Raw genomic sequence first — 16,153 nt, forward strand, 5'->3', positions numbered from 1 at the left:
GTTTGCATTTATTTGAGCCAAATTTAATTGTTTATGAGTTTATAAATGGTCAATAGATTGGTAAGTGTTAGATTAATATTTATCTTCTTTATCATTTATTAAAATGAAATGAAAAATAATATATTTAGAAATTCATAAACAAATATATCTAATAACTAGAGGTCTTTTATGATTTTTATTAGGGTCTAAACGAATCGAACTGGTTCATGAGTATTTCGAGTCGGATTTGATCGTACGAGCCTTTTGAAATTATTGATTTCGATTAGAATTTTAACATCTTAGAACTTTTTTTCCCTAACTGAGAACTCAAGTCAAATTATTTTGTTTGATAATACGCGAGCATCTCATGAACTTTAAGTTTTTATCGATATGATATAATTATATATTAAAAAAGAGTGAGTCTCATGTGAAACCGTCTTATGGATCATAATCTGTGAGACAGGTCAACCCTACTCATATTCACAATAAAAAATAATATTCTTACCATAAAAAGTAATATTATTTCATGGGTGACCCAAATAAAAGATCTGTCTCACAAATATGATCTGTGAGACCGTCTCACACAAGTTTTTGCCATTAAAAAAATAAATTTTGAACATTTATTTTTTAGTAGTTCGCGGATATATTCGAATATTTTGAGTTAAACTTGAATTTGAACCGAATTTAAGCAAAAAAATATTAAAACTCTTGAACTTCGAATGAAATTCGAGATTGAATATATCTAATTCAAGCATTAAAGTTTTTATTATATTCGGATCAATGCAGTTCATCTACACACATATCTGATAAGATTACTCAAAATTTTTTTAAAAATAATTTAAGTACGATGAAAGTTGAAATAATAAATTAAGTAATAAAGATAACATATATTTTTAACTAATTATTATAAAACTTAAGTCATTTTCGGTATGACTAAAGATAAAGATAAAATAATTTTATTACGAAAAATTGTTTGAATGAGAAGGGAAATGTTGAATTTCGTGGTACCAAAAAAGAAGAAGTTAAGATTGTCGGTGATATAAATTTCCGGGTCAAACTTTAAACCGCTCTGGACTCACCCGCCACATTAAATCCAAACAGGCGCTACGATGCATTTCCATAGACAATCGATTAGGGGTGGGCAACGGTAAGTTTGGCTCGGTTTTACTCTGCAATGTTTCGGTTTTTCGGTTTTCGGTTTGAATATCTCTAGTCGAAAACCAAAATTTTTTATTACGGTTCGGTTCGGTTTTTTGGTAATACGGTTCGGTTTATACGGCCGGTTATATATATAAAATGTGTTGTGTACAAACATGTCATACGAATATAATAACAATATATAACTAATTAACCATGTAAACACAGAAAATGCATGAATCCAAAGGAATATCCAGTGATATGAATGATAACAATGTGTCAACCAGTTCGAATGGAACACCAATCATCTTACGAAAAAAATTAAAAAAATATATACATAAAAGAAAAGAAAACGCCGACAAGTGGATGGTGAGAAAGATGAAAAACGATCGGATTGAAAATTGAGGCTCAACGATACTAAGTTACTAAATCTTAATAGGTCATTATATATAAAAAAATCTTATACTTAACAATAATATGACTCGTTATACACAAAAACCATATACTTAATAATAATATGGCCAGTTCGATTATTTGTCGATAAAAATCGAAACTAAACAAAAAATCGAATTTCATAAATTTTAAAACCATAATCCTCCGTTAAAACCGAAGATTTTATGCCCACCCCTACGACCGATGGTGCCTCCGCAGCTGATAGAAAGTAGTTGAATCGGTCTCAGGAAATCAATCTCCTGAAATTTGTCTATTTCTACGTTCGTATGTCCCATGCGTTGCGCTGTAGAGTCGCACACCAACTGTTCGAGGCAATCACCGTGAGAGGCCCTGCATCTTCTCAGGTCACAGCAAACCGCGGAAGCCGCAGTAATTTTCCTCTAAAAAGCCCAAATTTGGTCGATCCTTTTGAGTATTTTAACGAGAACGACGTCCCAAAATCATGGGCGTCAAAAATATCGAGTTTGGTTAGGGAAAACCAGCCCCGAGAGGCCATACGCGTCTTCAAGTCAATTCTCGTAAACAGACGAAGCTCGAATTTTGTGACGGTTTTGAGTGTGATCAAGGCTGTTGGTTTGATTAGATCGAAAGATATGGTGTTTGGGATTCATGGGTATGCAATAAAAGTGGGGTGTATTGATTCAGAAGTATCGGTTGTAACAGCGCTTGTTGGTGTCTACTCTTCTTTTGATATGGGAAATGCCTGGAAATTATTTAATCAGACAGCTAATAGAGACGTAGTGTTGTGGAGTGCAATGGTTTCAGCATGTGTGAGCAATGGTGAGTATCTTGAGGCCTTTAAGTTATTAAAGGAAATGGTATTTTTCGGCGTGCAGCCAAATCATGTGACAGTTGCAAGTATATTGCCTGTGTGTGCTGGTCTTGGTGCATTGAATATCGGGAAAGAAATTCATGATCATTGTATCAAAAAGGTGTTTTATACTAACACAGTTTTTCAAAATTCGCTCCTGGGTATGTATTCTAGATGTGGGGATTTGAAGGCAGCACTTCTTGTTTTCAATGACATGCAGAATAAGGATATTGTTTCTTGGAGGATTGTGATACACGGTTGTGTTGAAAACGACTCTCCACGGCAGGCATTAGAGCTCTTTCTTAAATTCCGATGTTCTAGTTTTGAGAAAGTAGATGAATTTATCATCCTAGAAGTAATCGGAGCTTATTCTGAACTGGTTGAGAATTTTATCAGGAATGGATTTCATAGCCTTGTTCTGAAAACAGGATTTACTGGATTTGTTTTTGTAGTTACTGAGCTTCTTCGAGTGTATGCAAAATTTGGCTATATTGAGTCTGCTAGAAGCTTATTCGACCAGCTTGATAGGAAAGATCTTATTGCGTGGAGTGCTATGATCTCAGTTTATGCTCAAAGTAGTCGACCTAATGATGCTTTTGATCTTTTAAGACAGATGCAATTAGCAAACCAGAAACCTAATGAGTTCTCTTATGTTAGTTTGTTACAAGCTTGCATTTCAATTAATGCTATAGAGATTGGAGAAAGCATACAAGCACAAATCATAAAAGACGGATATTCAAACAACACGTTTATAATGTCTTCTTTAATTGACATGTACTGCAGATTTGGAAAAGTTAGGCAAGGTGAGTCCATTTTCAGTGAAAATTTCACCAATGATTTCATGTGTTGGAGTTCAATGATTAATGGTTATGCGATCAATGGCTGCGGAGAAGAGGTTCTTGAGTGTTTTTCGAACATGCTGTCTTTAGGTATAGAACCTAATGATATAATTTTTATTTCGGTTCTCTCTTCTTGTAGCCACAGTGGTCTTGAGTATGAGGGTTGGAACTGGTTTTATGCGATGGAAGAGACATATGGTATTAGACCAAACCTTGCTCACTATGCTTGCATGGTGGACATGCTTAGCCGACAAGGAAACGTTGAAGAGGCTCTTGAGTTTGTGTATAAAATGCCTATTCAACCAGATAAGCGGATATGGGGAGCTCTTCTTGCTGGGGTTCAAAACACTCGTGGAAATATTGATATTTTAGAACTTGTTGTCGAGAAACTGAACAGTTTGGACCCTGAAAATACCAGCTACTTGGTTGTTCTTTCCAACTTGTATGCAGAGCATGGTAGATGGGAAGAAGTTGAGAAGTTGAGAAACATGATAGACAACAAATCTTTGAAGAAAATTATGGGTTATACCACTGTTTTGAGCTAGATTTATCGAGTATAATCCGGTAAGCTTCGAGTCTGATTTAAGGAGAGACATAATTGACTGTCGATCGGAACAGAAACCTATTCTTTTGTGAATAAAAAAGTGACCCAAGGATCACAACAATAAACACAAAAGAAGGGAAGCACTCGAAACAACACATACTGGGGAACGAGGCCCCGGAGATGTTTTCTCGATAATTTCTCGGAAGATCAGCAACAGTCCCAGATAGTACTTGAGAAGTTCTTTAAGAAACTGCTTCATTGATGTGCTGCAGAGAAGCTGAAACATACAAAAGGCTGACAAGAAAAGACCCGACCCTGGCCGAAAGCAGGATTCTTGAGGATGGAGCCGAGATGTAAAGAGAGGGAGAAGACAGGAATTTACCGAAAAATCACACAAAAAATTCCATTTTTATGGCTCCAGGGGAGGCGAGGCAACCACCCTCCTCAGTTGGGTCGGCCACTGTTGATGCTCACTCATTTCGTAGTGCAAGTTCCTTGATGTTGAAATCCCGTATGATTCCCCGTTGTAATCCAAGTAATCCATTCGGAGATTGTTGCACAAGTGAAAATGAAAGATTATTAAAAAAATTGAATCATTCGTGGTCATTGAACTCGATTTTATTGGCTTGCGTCGTTGGTGTCTATATATTTCTGAGAAAATTCAAAAGAATACATTTAAAACATAAAATCATACACGTCAACCAATCCTAAGCTAACATTATTTCAAAAATAAAATTAATTTTAACGTCCTCTCAAAAACTTCTCAAAAATATTATAAGTCATAAAAAAAATTTTAAAGTAGCTTAAATCTTAAACATAATTTTTATTTGCGGAAAAATAGCGACGATCCTTGTGTTGTGTACATCTTCAGTCCAGCTAGTTCAATTATCAAGTTCTCCATCAATATCAACATCATGCTCACCTGTATCGATAACACCTAATGAATCTATTGACTCATCAAACTTTAACCAAGATAGCAAGTAATACATATATATATTCACAAACAACAGTTAAAAATACTTTTAATAAAATAGCTTTTTATTAACATAAACTAACATTTTTCCTTTCATCATATCATATTTCCTTTCATCATATACGTATATGTTTCCCTTTTTATTGAATTCAGATCCTCAATTGTGACTTTCATATTAGCTGTAGGTCGATAGATCTATCTGCGTATTACCACGGTACCGGATGGCGGGGACATCAGCGATATTCTCAAAAGTCAACTAAGCATTGGCCATACATATCATCGTATTAGTCACAATCAATTCACCTTTTTCAACTTTTCATAGACAAAAACTTGTGTGAGACGGTGTCACGGGTCGTATTTGTGATATAGATCTCTTATTTGGGTCATCCATGAAAAAGTATTACTTTTTATTATGAATATCGGTATGGTTGACCCGTCTCACTAGATTAGGATCCGTGAGACGGTCTCACATGAGACCCACTCCTTTTCATATTTTCATTACTTATAAAAATACATTCACATATAAATCGTTTTTCTTTTAAACCAAACATGCAACATATTTTATAGCATTAACGTTTCATCATAAAATTCCATAATCATTTGAAATAAACATTCTAACATATCTTACAGCATTCAAGATACTGCCAAAACGTCTTAACATTTTTCAGGTTTAAAATGACTGTTTTGCCCCAGAAACCCTAACTTTCTCAATTTATCCTTAGACCTTAAAACGACGACACAAATCCATCCAAACTTAACATGACACCTTAGAATACAACAATAAATATTTTTAGACTAAACTTAAGCTTCTCGACAAGTTTAGTGATTTGTATTTAAACTTAGACGTACATCTCGGTTTTAACTCGTATTGACTTGAAACTTAACCAAACTTGAACCATAGCTTAATAACAACTAACTGTACCATATACAACTCAAATCAAGCTAATTAAGACCCTTGAACATGCATGGACAACTACTGAACTTTTTGTCCCTATTTTTCAAAAACCCTAGTTTCCTACATATGAAACATTCGGCCTCAGCCCTTAACCAACAAGACCAGCCCCTAGACCACCTTCCTAGGACCATGATCGAACCCATAGCAAGCTACTGGGTAAACCTAACCACGCCTAGAAGCCTCAGCCCTCAAAGTCGATCGCCCCTAGCCATGTGTCCAAGCCTTACATCCCGATCCCTTTTGTCTTCGAACCAGCCATCATGCAGCAACCCTAGGACCATCATACCGCCCCCTTAGGTCTACTGGTCATGCCCTAACAACAGCTAACACCGTGACCCTCTAAGGAAACCTTAGCCGAACCCTAACTCACAAATAACCAAATTTTCGTTCAAGCCATCAGCCCTTCACGTGCAGCCCTTATCTATGTATCTAGGTACCCTTAAACATGTGGAAAAAACATCCCTTCAAGTATCTCTACCATGACAGCCCCTTTATACATCATTAGCAAGAGTTTTAAAAAATGAAAACTCTAGTTTTATGCATATTTAACCATAAAAACCAAAAGACAATTAGTGCATCATATTTTTAATGCACACATAATATGATGTGAAAGATGTTTGAAGGAAGATTAAGGTGTCTTTGCGTTTATTACGCTCGAAAATCAACTTGCGATATGAAGAACTCGGCGGAGAGGGACCTTGCTGAATTCCTTTGAATTCTCGTGAATTTTCCTTTGAAATACATGTGAGTGTGTGGTTGTGTTGCTGAAGAAAGAGTCCTAGTATTTTTAAGTGAAGGGGCGTAGGTTATGAGGTTTTTGGGTGAGAGTTTTTGGCTTATATTTTAATTAAAACATGTGGTACAAGTTTAGGCCCATTAATCTAGTATATTAAGCACATTAGATAATATTTAAAATATTTTGTTTAGGAAATTTTGTGAAATATTAGTCAAGTTCTCAAAAAGTCCATATTTTCATCGAAAATCGATTACCAGTTTAAAATACGACTCGGTGTATAAAAACACTTCAAAACATCTCATTTTCGAAAATTCCATTTAAAATATAACACACATTAAACAATTAAAAATAATTATTTAATAAAAATATTTTCCCTAATATGGTGTCCGGTCTCATACTTCGATCATGTCTCGAATAACTTTAAAAATACAGTTTTAAACATTTTAATAGAAAACTTATTTTATACATGTAAACATGCACACCATAATTAATTCATGTAATTAAAACTATTTAATTAGTCATTTTTCATTATCCCTAGATTTGCATGCAGTTCGATTACGTAATCATATTTGGACCTTATAGCGGGTTGTCACTATGGGTGATCACTGTACGGTTTTGCAGTTTTTTTTTTTAAAAAAATCAAAACGAATTGCCATATGCGGTCGCTTAGTATTTTGAAAAATTAATCACGGATTTATATGAAAAATTAGTCACACGGTTTGGAGAGGTTTCAAGCGGTTGCAGTCGTTTTACGATTTTTTTAATGAAAAATATTAGAATAGATGTCTAATTTATTTGAAAACAACAACATTATATTGTCTTCAAATACAAAATATAGTTCAAAGCATATAAAGATCAAAATAGATAAAACAATAATCAAAATTCAATCTTAAGGTAATAATTTAACAACACAACATATTCACAACAAAAATGACACTTGCACGATTTTATCATTTCTTTTTACTTTCGAACTTCAAACAATATATGATGCTTCAATAAAAGACTGATATGAAGAATAATTAAGAAAAAGATAAGTTTTATCGGTAAGAATAATAATTTTGAAGAGAGTTGATATATAATGAATGATAACTTCTTTATTTCAATATGTTATTTATAAATTATTATAATTTGAGGCCCAATATTATACAAACGTTTTAGGCGGTGCGGTTTGATGCGGTTCTTGGCAAAAAAAATAATCGAACCGCGTATACGGTGCAGTTTATGATTAATATTTTTAATCACGGTTCTTATAAAATATTATGAAAAGCGGTGCGGTGCAATTTGATTCGGACGGTCGGACGGTTAATAAAAAAATTTGATCACCCCTCGTTGTCACGTCATAAAAAAATAAACAAAACAAAACCTCAAACATGCTTTATACAAATATACAGCAAACGCAAGGAAAGCCTGAAAATAATAACTTTTATCGCAACTCGAATTTCAAACTACACACAATACAGAGAAGAGATTCATATAACCGAGCTCAACCGGGTCCTGCTCAAGCTTTCGGGTTAAAATTGCTGTACATGTAATGTAATAATATTACCTTGCAGGTGCCTGAGTCTGAAGCAATGAACTTGATTAGTCTTTACATGAAACAGACACCCACATAAGTGTCGAATGTACTGGAAAATCCTATGTCCACTGATGTGTTTCGGTTGATAGAAAAGGCGACTCGCAATTAGAAAGAGATCAGTTGGTTACGCTTCACAACTCACAAGGCTGTTCTGAGGCATCATTTATGCAGAGCTCGGAACGACGTCATCCACCAAATCTTCAAAAATGGTTTCCCATATTTCGAAACAGATAACTTCAAGATCTGATTGGAGATTCATCCATTTTCCAGACCTTGCCATGTCTCTTTCGACAAGCTGCTCGAGACAACGGGGGGACTGATGCTCACAGAAATGCCACTCGACTACTCTCCATACCTCGTGAATAAGATCCATCCCCTTCGCTACCGGTCGGATATTTTGTTTGTGGTTTGATAGCCCAGAGAAGCATCCAAAATAACGATCACATATCTCCTTTAAAGCCTCATTAGCACAATCAAATAGTAGTTTCTGATCGTGATGTGGTCGACTAGAAAATAACTCGACTTCATTAAACAATGAGGAGTCAAGAATTTCATATAAGGAAATCCATCTTGAAAGAAATTCATCCCAGTTCAAACCTGAGCCAAGTAATACGGCTTCCACGTATTCAAACGCAGATTCCTCGTCCTCGAGAGAGATTCTAACACAAATTTCTTGGTCAGAAGCAGAAGATTGTTCTTCAAAATGGATTCGTAGCGGTGGGATGTCTTTTTCAACTGAATTTCACAAACATTTCAATTTGAGATTGAAAAATAGCATGCAAAGAAATCTAAAGGAAGCTATTATACTTTATCATCCATAATCTTACCTAGTTGTGAGTTGGTGCTCGCGGGACTGATATCATCATCTGGAAACAGTGGTTCAAGAACAGATATAGGACTAGGACGCTCCATTTTGTCATGTACACAATCTGAAATTTCAACTTCCCAGCTTACTGGAGATTGTGTGGGAGATACATTTGGAGAAGACAATATTTGATCCTCTACAACAAAATCCTGGAAACAAAAGAAAGATAAAGAACGGAGAAAATCCTACAAGAGAAACACTAGTCAAACCGTTGAAAATGTGGGTTCATGTCCATGTAAAGCTTTGTGTTCGTGCAGATTGTCTTAATAATCCCTTTAATTATAAAATAACCAAAGAATGGGAATTTACCGATTTGAATCTGCATGAAAAGTCTTCCAAATGTTTGGTAGAGCTTTCCTGATTATCACCCTCTTTAAAATCTACATTTCGGATATCTCCACTTATCGAGTTAGTGATTGCTTCAGAAGTAAGAGTAAAAACTTTGTCCTCATAAAGCATTGATTCAGCCATTTCATCAACCAGAACAACTCTCGAAGATGAATTTGAAACTGTTGCATTGAAAAAAAATTCTCTTACATTCAAATAATATAATATGATTATTATAACAACTTCATTTTTCGAGCAAGGCCATAATTTACCCTCATTGATAATAGTTCCTCCAATTACAGATTGATTTTCAAAAGAACATTCTTGGTCATCACTGACTCCAACATCAACATTCAGACCAAGTGACTTTTCTTTGTCATTGGAACTGCTAACAAAGATGCTGTGTTGATTATCCAAGTTTGGCATACTTGAACTCGGATAATTGTTATAGTCTTCTCGCAAATGCCCATTCGTAACCATACCATGTGGAGATAATCTCATGTGAGCAGTTATGATGATGCCATCTCCGTGTTTCCCGGGGCTGCAGCAAGGGGAACTATTATAATCAGTTAAAGAAAGAATCCTACCCAACGATTTGTGCAACTGCTCAGTCATTGACTCAGAATTTTCATCTTCATTGTTCAGCATCTCAGACAGATGTTTTTTAGCCTCGATGTAAATATTAGATACTCCTAGTCTCTCATTTTGACATGTTTCATCCATCATTGCCGACCCTTTAGCTTTCATCTTACCATCTTGTTCACCCTTCTTCAAGCTAGTGGACGATTTAGTGAATTTTTCAGTGTAGAAATGGTTCCTATTAGGAGAACTCCAAGCAAAATTTTCCCCGGAGACACCTTTCTCTCCACCATTCCCATTTCGGTGCTTAGAAGAAAGTTTAACCGCGAGCCCATCAAGAGATATACCCTGTTTTTCTTTTCCCATTGCATGCCTTAACTTTCTTTTAATTTCATGGAACGAGAATTGGGATGAATTTCTCACGTTACCCCCCTTATTATCCAAGTAATTTGACTGAAATGAAACCCCTCTGACATCAACACCCATTTCGGGACTCCTTAAAACTTCTGACCCAGGCTTGAGGATGACAATTTTACTTGAAGATTGATTATTTTTGTCCCTTCCACTCAGGTCACTCTCCAGGGACGTGCTCTTTCTACGGAAAAAGTTGTGGTGTTTACGGCTAATAAGTTCATCAGATTTCAGGTTTATCGGCTTCTCCTCCGACAGATAGGATCCAGACTCTATCTGAGCATGGTCCAAATTTTGGATGCACTTGACCAGCACAGAGTTTGGATCCTTCAATAATTTCAAAAATACGCGCTTATTAGTACTTAACGTTTGCAGAGCATCTGCCAACTCTCTGGAGCAACAGGATTTCCCCTCCTCCCCTAAATGCTTGACATTGCTACTTTCCCTCTGTTCTATGAACAGCTTCATTGCTGCTACTATTTCTTCTTCAACAATTGTGACAGCTTGATCACGTGGTACTTCAAGATCACCATCAAGATTAGGCTTCTCGTGTTTTGGGCTTCTCTGATTAATCTTGGCCAACTCTTCCATTATTGTTTCCAGATCAAGACTATCTACTGTTTTTTGTCCAGGAACTTCTTCAAAATTTCCAGGCACCAAGTATTTTTTGATACCCAACTCAAAGATATCCATATCACTGGAGTTGTTGCAAATTCGGTTCTTTCTTTTAGGATTCTTTTTCTTATGCTGTCCATATTTTAAATCAACTTGGTATAAACCCATTTCGGAATCATTTCGCCGGTTCTTTAAACCTTGCTCGTTGATCATCTCTTCCTCCATGAGTTCCTTCACGCTTGGTCTGATAACATCCAACATAAGCATTGTGTTTTCTTCATCTTCCTGAATATCCTCGAGGATTTCAAAAATAAAAATAAAATAAAGCAGCCAGATCACAGGTCAACTAGAATGTAACGAACTCCTACACTCACCGCCAATGCATCTTCGCATTTTTCAGTTGAACCCTGTAAAGTTGTTTTAGTACTTGAGTGTTCAGCACCTACAGATGATAAAAATACCAAACATTTCATCAAAGATCGGATTTTGAACATTACACAAATTGTGCAACAAGATAATGCTTGTAGCATCAACTTCTACACAAAACACATACCGACAGACTGCTCACACACTTGTCTTCTATCTGATAGCAGTCTTCTGGTGGATCGACCCTGTCGGAAGTCGAACATACTAATCAGACCCCACATACAACTCCTTTGATCATCCCTTTTGTGCCGTGTAGGACGCCTTTTTGATCTCTTCGCCATATAGAGTTGTCTCCTCGATTCAATGCTTTACATGCATTTAATTATCCTCAAGCTATGTTCAGTGAAAATATGTGGAAACTGCAATTAAATTTTAAAGATCTGTTGTCAAAAGCTGATAATATGCTGATTTTAAATCAAAGGGATGTTTCAAATACCATTTCTTCCTTTCAAAAATATACTATTCTTAGAACCCATATTGCCAATTTCTCAAAGTTTTTTTTGCCACTTTGTGAAGAGTTCATCGCTGTAAATTTTACTTGCACTACTAGCGCAGGCAAGACATGTACAAGAGAAACAATAGCATCAAATTACTTGTTGCAAGAAACCAAATGGACAAACAATAATAATATACTTACAGAGGTGGTTGGCACATCACAAATAACATAATAAAAAGCATATAATGAAAGGAATGGGAAGTAAGATAATAGAGTTTATTTTTATATAGGATGACAGATTAAAAAATTCTGAGGATCATTACCTGAAACTTGAAGCAACGTGCAGCCACATTAAGTTTCTGAAGAAATCAAGAAGTAGAAGCGTTATTGAAAGTGTAAAGGCTAAAGATGTAGCCTTCTTTATCTCGCAAGGAATCACAACCTTTTGCCTTTATTTTCTCTCGCCACACACGCTAGGAAACTGGCAATGAATCAACAAAAAATTAATCCGAAAAATTAGCTTCCAAAAAGCTTTTATGCCCTCAAAAGATATGATCAAAATGTTCGGATTCATCCATTCTTGCGTTCGAGAAAGATTCTGCTATATTTTTACTTTTCAGATAAAAGGTAAAAACTCTCCATCTCCAAGGCACTGTGGTTGTTCCTCAACTTGCCTTGATTTGACTAGATATTATAATCAAAATTTAAAATATTCAGGGAACATTTACGAATAATCTTCCCAAACCTGTGAAACCCGAATCACAAAGGGAAATTTCCGATCAAGACTGAAGCTTTCTCTGTCAAGATTGATTTTTTTTCTTCTGGGAATTAGCATATCAAGTAAAACAGGAACTGAAAAACTCAATCTAAAGCATTCCAGCACAAAGCAAGCAAGAAAGAAGAGAAGATTAACACTAAAGCTTTATTGTTTGGGTGGGAAAGTATCTAAATCTAAACCTAAACCGACAAAAAAGACAACTACCATAGATGAAGATCACCAACCCATTAAATTAAATGAAGAAAACTGAAGGAGTGGGGGCAGCCATTAAAGTCAGAAACTCGGAAATACAGAAAATGAAAGAGAAAGAACAATAAAACATGGTGGGAAAGTGTGAGTAATGGTGTGGTAAAGCATTTGAAAAGTGCAACTCCCTCGTCCCAATTTATTTAATAACTATTAGAAATCTTGTTATATTTACTAACTAATTTTTTTTTTTACTTATGTTTTCTTATCAACTACACCTTAGAAAATGTAAAATTTTGATGAGTAAAAATAAAATGTTTGTTCATAAATTTTATTTTTGCGATGATTTTCTTAATTTGTGACAAAAAAATATTTAAAAATTATTTATTGACAGTCAAAATAGCATGTTAGAGATGAATTATTTTGATCTTTTTTCTAAAATGGCATGGCCTCTAACCTCTTAGTCTTATTTTCTTAAAGTTTATTTCAAAACCTCTTTTTATAATGAATTTCCTTCTTCAGTTTAATTTCAATTATAAATTATCAAATATCATACAATTTTTTTTATAGTAAGTTTTCTCAAAATACCACTTGACAACACTAATACTATTTTCATGATATATATATATAACGCATACCAAAAAATTTAAAAATAAAGAAAAAGACAACTCTATATAATACATACAAAAGTATTTGTGGGAGGATTCTATGAAGGCACCTGTCAGGCTCCTTGTCTGAGCATAGATGTGAAACAAATATTTGTTTGCAGTTCTTCCAAGTCATTTATTTTTTTGTTTAAAAAAAGTATGTACTTTTTATAGTATTTCAAATATGTAAAATTCATTTAATTTGTATTTCCAATGAATAATTGTATCCCTAAACTGTAAAATAATTCTAGAGTAAACTTATGATAAATTTAACTTGAATCAGAAACTCGTTACATGTCTCGTGTGAGGGATATATCTTTTATTTGGATCATCCATTAAAAAATATTACTTTTTATGCTAAATGTATTACTTTTTATTGTGAATTTGAATGCTTTCTTATCTTCTTCTTTGATATAGGCCAATTTTGGAAGTTGTGTAGTGTATGTTCCACGGTTCACATTTTTACGAATATGATGTTTTTGGACGTTATTAAAAATCGACCACCTAAGATGCCTAATTGCTACTTAGGCGACTCAGAAAACTATCTAGGTGGTCGTACAATATAATATAAAACAACTGTACTTATTTTAATTTCTATTTTTTTAAAAAAAATTGTTCGTCATATTTTCAATCAATTTTTATCCGTTAAAGATAAGAACTATGTCATTAATTTTATGTTTAAATATGATATAAATGAAGTGTTGAAGAAATATGGAGATGAATAAGAAAAATTAGATATTTAGATATTTTAAAAAAAACCGCTTAGACGATGAGTGGAAACTCACATACCGTCATACCGTCTATCGTTTTTTTAGAACATCGGCTCACATTAACATGCAAATTGGAAGCATACACTATAATGATATTTTTTTCCCATCTAAAAAATCCCTTGTAGAAGCACATACATACAAAAACGACACACATGAGGGTCATATTTTCTTCTCATTCATATACTCTTTTGAGTATGGTATGTTTAAAAATTATAAATTTTAACCAAAAACACCTTAATCAGATATAAAAAAATGATTTAAATTAATTATTATATAAGGACTCTAGAACAATTTCAAAATTATATAATATATTTGCATTAGTAAAGAGTTTTCCCCTAATTGTCCCTATAATATTTCAAGAAATGAACACAAAAAGAGGTCAAAAAGGCCGTTAATATTGATTACTTCTAGTTTTTGTTTCCCTATAATCGGATGGCACGTTAGCGAAAAACGAAAAGGACCGGTTTATTATTATATTATAAATGAGTAAAGCATCTTTTATCTTATAATGTTTCATTAAAGTCGTACAAATTTTAATTGATAATAATTTCGTGAACTAATTAGTGGCCGAAATACAATGAGTAATTTATTTAAGGATTCGATTTGAATTCAATTAGCTTTGAGGGTAAGATTTAAAATATTTGAGTTATATTGTTACCACCAACTATAGATTTTTGTAAAACGACAAGTATTCGATCCTACGATATGTTTCTCAAAAAAATTATAGGCATGTGTTAGTGTAAAATAAGTGATTTTGTAATATTTAGCATTTGAATAAATAGAATAGAATATATTGCAAGATACCATGTCAAAAAGTTATATGGAATTTTCAAATGTTATAGATGATATTTTTTAGAATTTTAGCTAGTTTGGTCAGCTAGTTTTTTTCCTAATCGAAACGGTACAAAATTAAAGAAATTAACTAATCTGAGGAATTTAGAATTTTAACATGCATTCTTTGAGTAGGTCTCTTATGAGAAGATTTTACGAATCTTTATCTGTGAGACAAGTCAACCCTAATCATATTCACAATAAAAAGTAATATTCTTAACATAAAAAATAATACTTTTTCATGAATGACTCAAATTAGATATCTGTCTCACAAAATACGACACGTGAGACTGTCTCACATGAGTTTTTGTCGCACTTCTTTTTTCTTTTTTTTTTGAGAAATGTACTCTTTTTATCATACATGTATTTTGGTTATGATCTGATAAGTGCAATCATTTCAATTAAATTATTTCAACTGATTTAATAATTTTTTAAATGTAAATTCAATATAATTAATTTGCATTCTATTAATTCAAAAATAAATTTGACTGCTTCAAATTTTGAGAGGTTCAATTAACTTACTAAATCAACCAATTGAAACCTCCTAATTTGTGTAAATTACAAGAATGAAAAATTTAATAAACAAATTTTGAAAATTTTCTAGAGTAGGTCTCTTGTGAAACGATCTAACGAATCTTTATCTGTGAGACGGGTCAACCCTACCGATATTCGCAATAAAAATTAATAATCTTAGCATAAAAAGTAATATTTTTTCATGGATGACCCAAATAAGATATATGTCTCACAAAATACGACTCGTGAGACCGTCGCACACAAGTTTTTGTCAATTTTCTATGAGGCAAACATTAATTAAAGTGAACGATATATTGATAGACAAGGTTACATCTTAAAAAAAAGTCATTTAAATTGAGAAATTTTACATTTTTGATGAAGAACTTTTTGTGTTGCCATCAATAGACAATTTTCATTGAAGTCAAATAAAATAATAAAACCACATAAAAACATTAATTTTGTTTGTTAATTGTGTTAGCATCGGTTTGGTGATTAAAAATTTTGAACTTTAATTTTTTAAACTTGAATTACTTCAGTTGGTTGCAAAATCACGTGTTCGACTCGGTGGATAATTTTATAAAACAATTAGGACTAAGATAACAAGATCCAGACAATTAGGTTGAATAAATATAACATAAAGTAAAGTAAATTAAATTAAGTAAATGACACGTGATTTGAGTAAAGTGCATTAAGTAAATGAGACATGATTTGTTTCAAAAAGTTCAGAGGAATTCCTCATACATCTCCTCTTCTTTCGTTGGAGGAA

General features: G+C 33.7%; 2 protein-coding genes across 3 annotated transcripts; one reads left to right on the plus strand and one right to left on the minus strand.

The window, feature by feature from the left end:
- Nucleotides 1-1,712: 1,712 nt before the first annotated feature.
- Nucleotides 1,713-4,359, plus strand: LOC140812854 (pentatricopeptide repeat-containing protein DOT4, chloroplastic-like). The gene has a single exon (XM_073171218.1). It carries the CDS (start codon nt 1,836-1,838, stop codon nt 3,762-3,764), a length of 1,929 nt encoding a protein of 642 aa, XP_073027319.1. The 5' UTR covers nt 1,713-1,835; the 3' UTR covers nt 3,765-4,359.
- A 3,471-nt stretch (nt 4,360-7,830) lies between these two features.
- On the minus strand, nt 7,831-12,801 carry LOC140811515 (uncharacterized). Of its 2 annotated transcripts, none has more exons than XM_073169443.1 (7): nt 11,986-12,801; nt 11,354-11,585; nt 11,175-11,242; nt 9,468-11,085; nt 9,178-9,377; nt 8,831-9,017; nt 7,831-8,738 (listed from the first exon to the last, which is right to left on the minus strand). In XM_073169443.1, the coding sequence occupies exons 2-7, from the start codon at nt 11,505-11,507 to the stop codon at nt 8,167-8,169; spliced, it is 2,799 nt and encodes a 932-aa protein (XP_073025544.1). In that variant the 5' UTR covers nt 11,508-11,585; nt 11,986-12,801; the 3' UTR covers nt 7,831-8,166. The 2 variants fall into 2 exon arrangements, with proteins under 2 accessions (XP_073025544.1, XP_073025543.1); XM_073169442.1 differs by having other exon boundaries at nt 9,468-11,094.
- Nucleotides 12,802-16,153: the final 3,352 nt, after the last annotated feature.

The sequence above is a fragment of the Primulina eburnea genome, chromosome 14, assembly GCF_022965805.1.
Source record: "Primulina eburnea isolate SZY01 chromosome 14, ASM2296580v1, whole genome shotgun sequence".
NCBI classification, from domain to species: Eukaryota; Viridiplantae; Streptophyta; class Magnoliopsida; order Lamiales; family Gesneriaceae; genus Primulina; species Primulina eburnea.

Coding starts and splice junctions, on each gene's coding strand:
- LOC140812854 (XM_073171218.1), top strand. CDS start 1,836: ATGTCCCATGCGTTGCGCTGTAGAGTCGCACACCAACTGTTCGAGGCA.
- LOC140811515 (XM_073169442.1), bottom strand. CDS start 11,507: ATGGCGAAGAGATCAAAAAGGCGTCCTACACGGCACAAAAGGGATGAT. Junction 11,095..11,174: donor AATGCGAAGATGCATTGGCG/GTGAGTGTAGGA, acceptor GAAATCCTCGAG/GATATTCAGGAAGATGAAGA. Junction 9,018..9,177: donor TTTCATGCAGATTCAAATCG/GTAAATTCCCAT, acceptor TTTTGTTTCCAG/GATTTTGTTGTAGAGGATCA.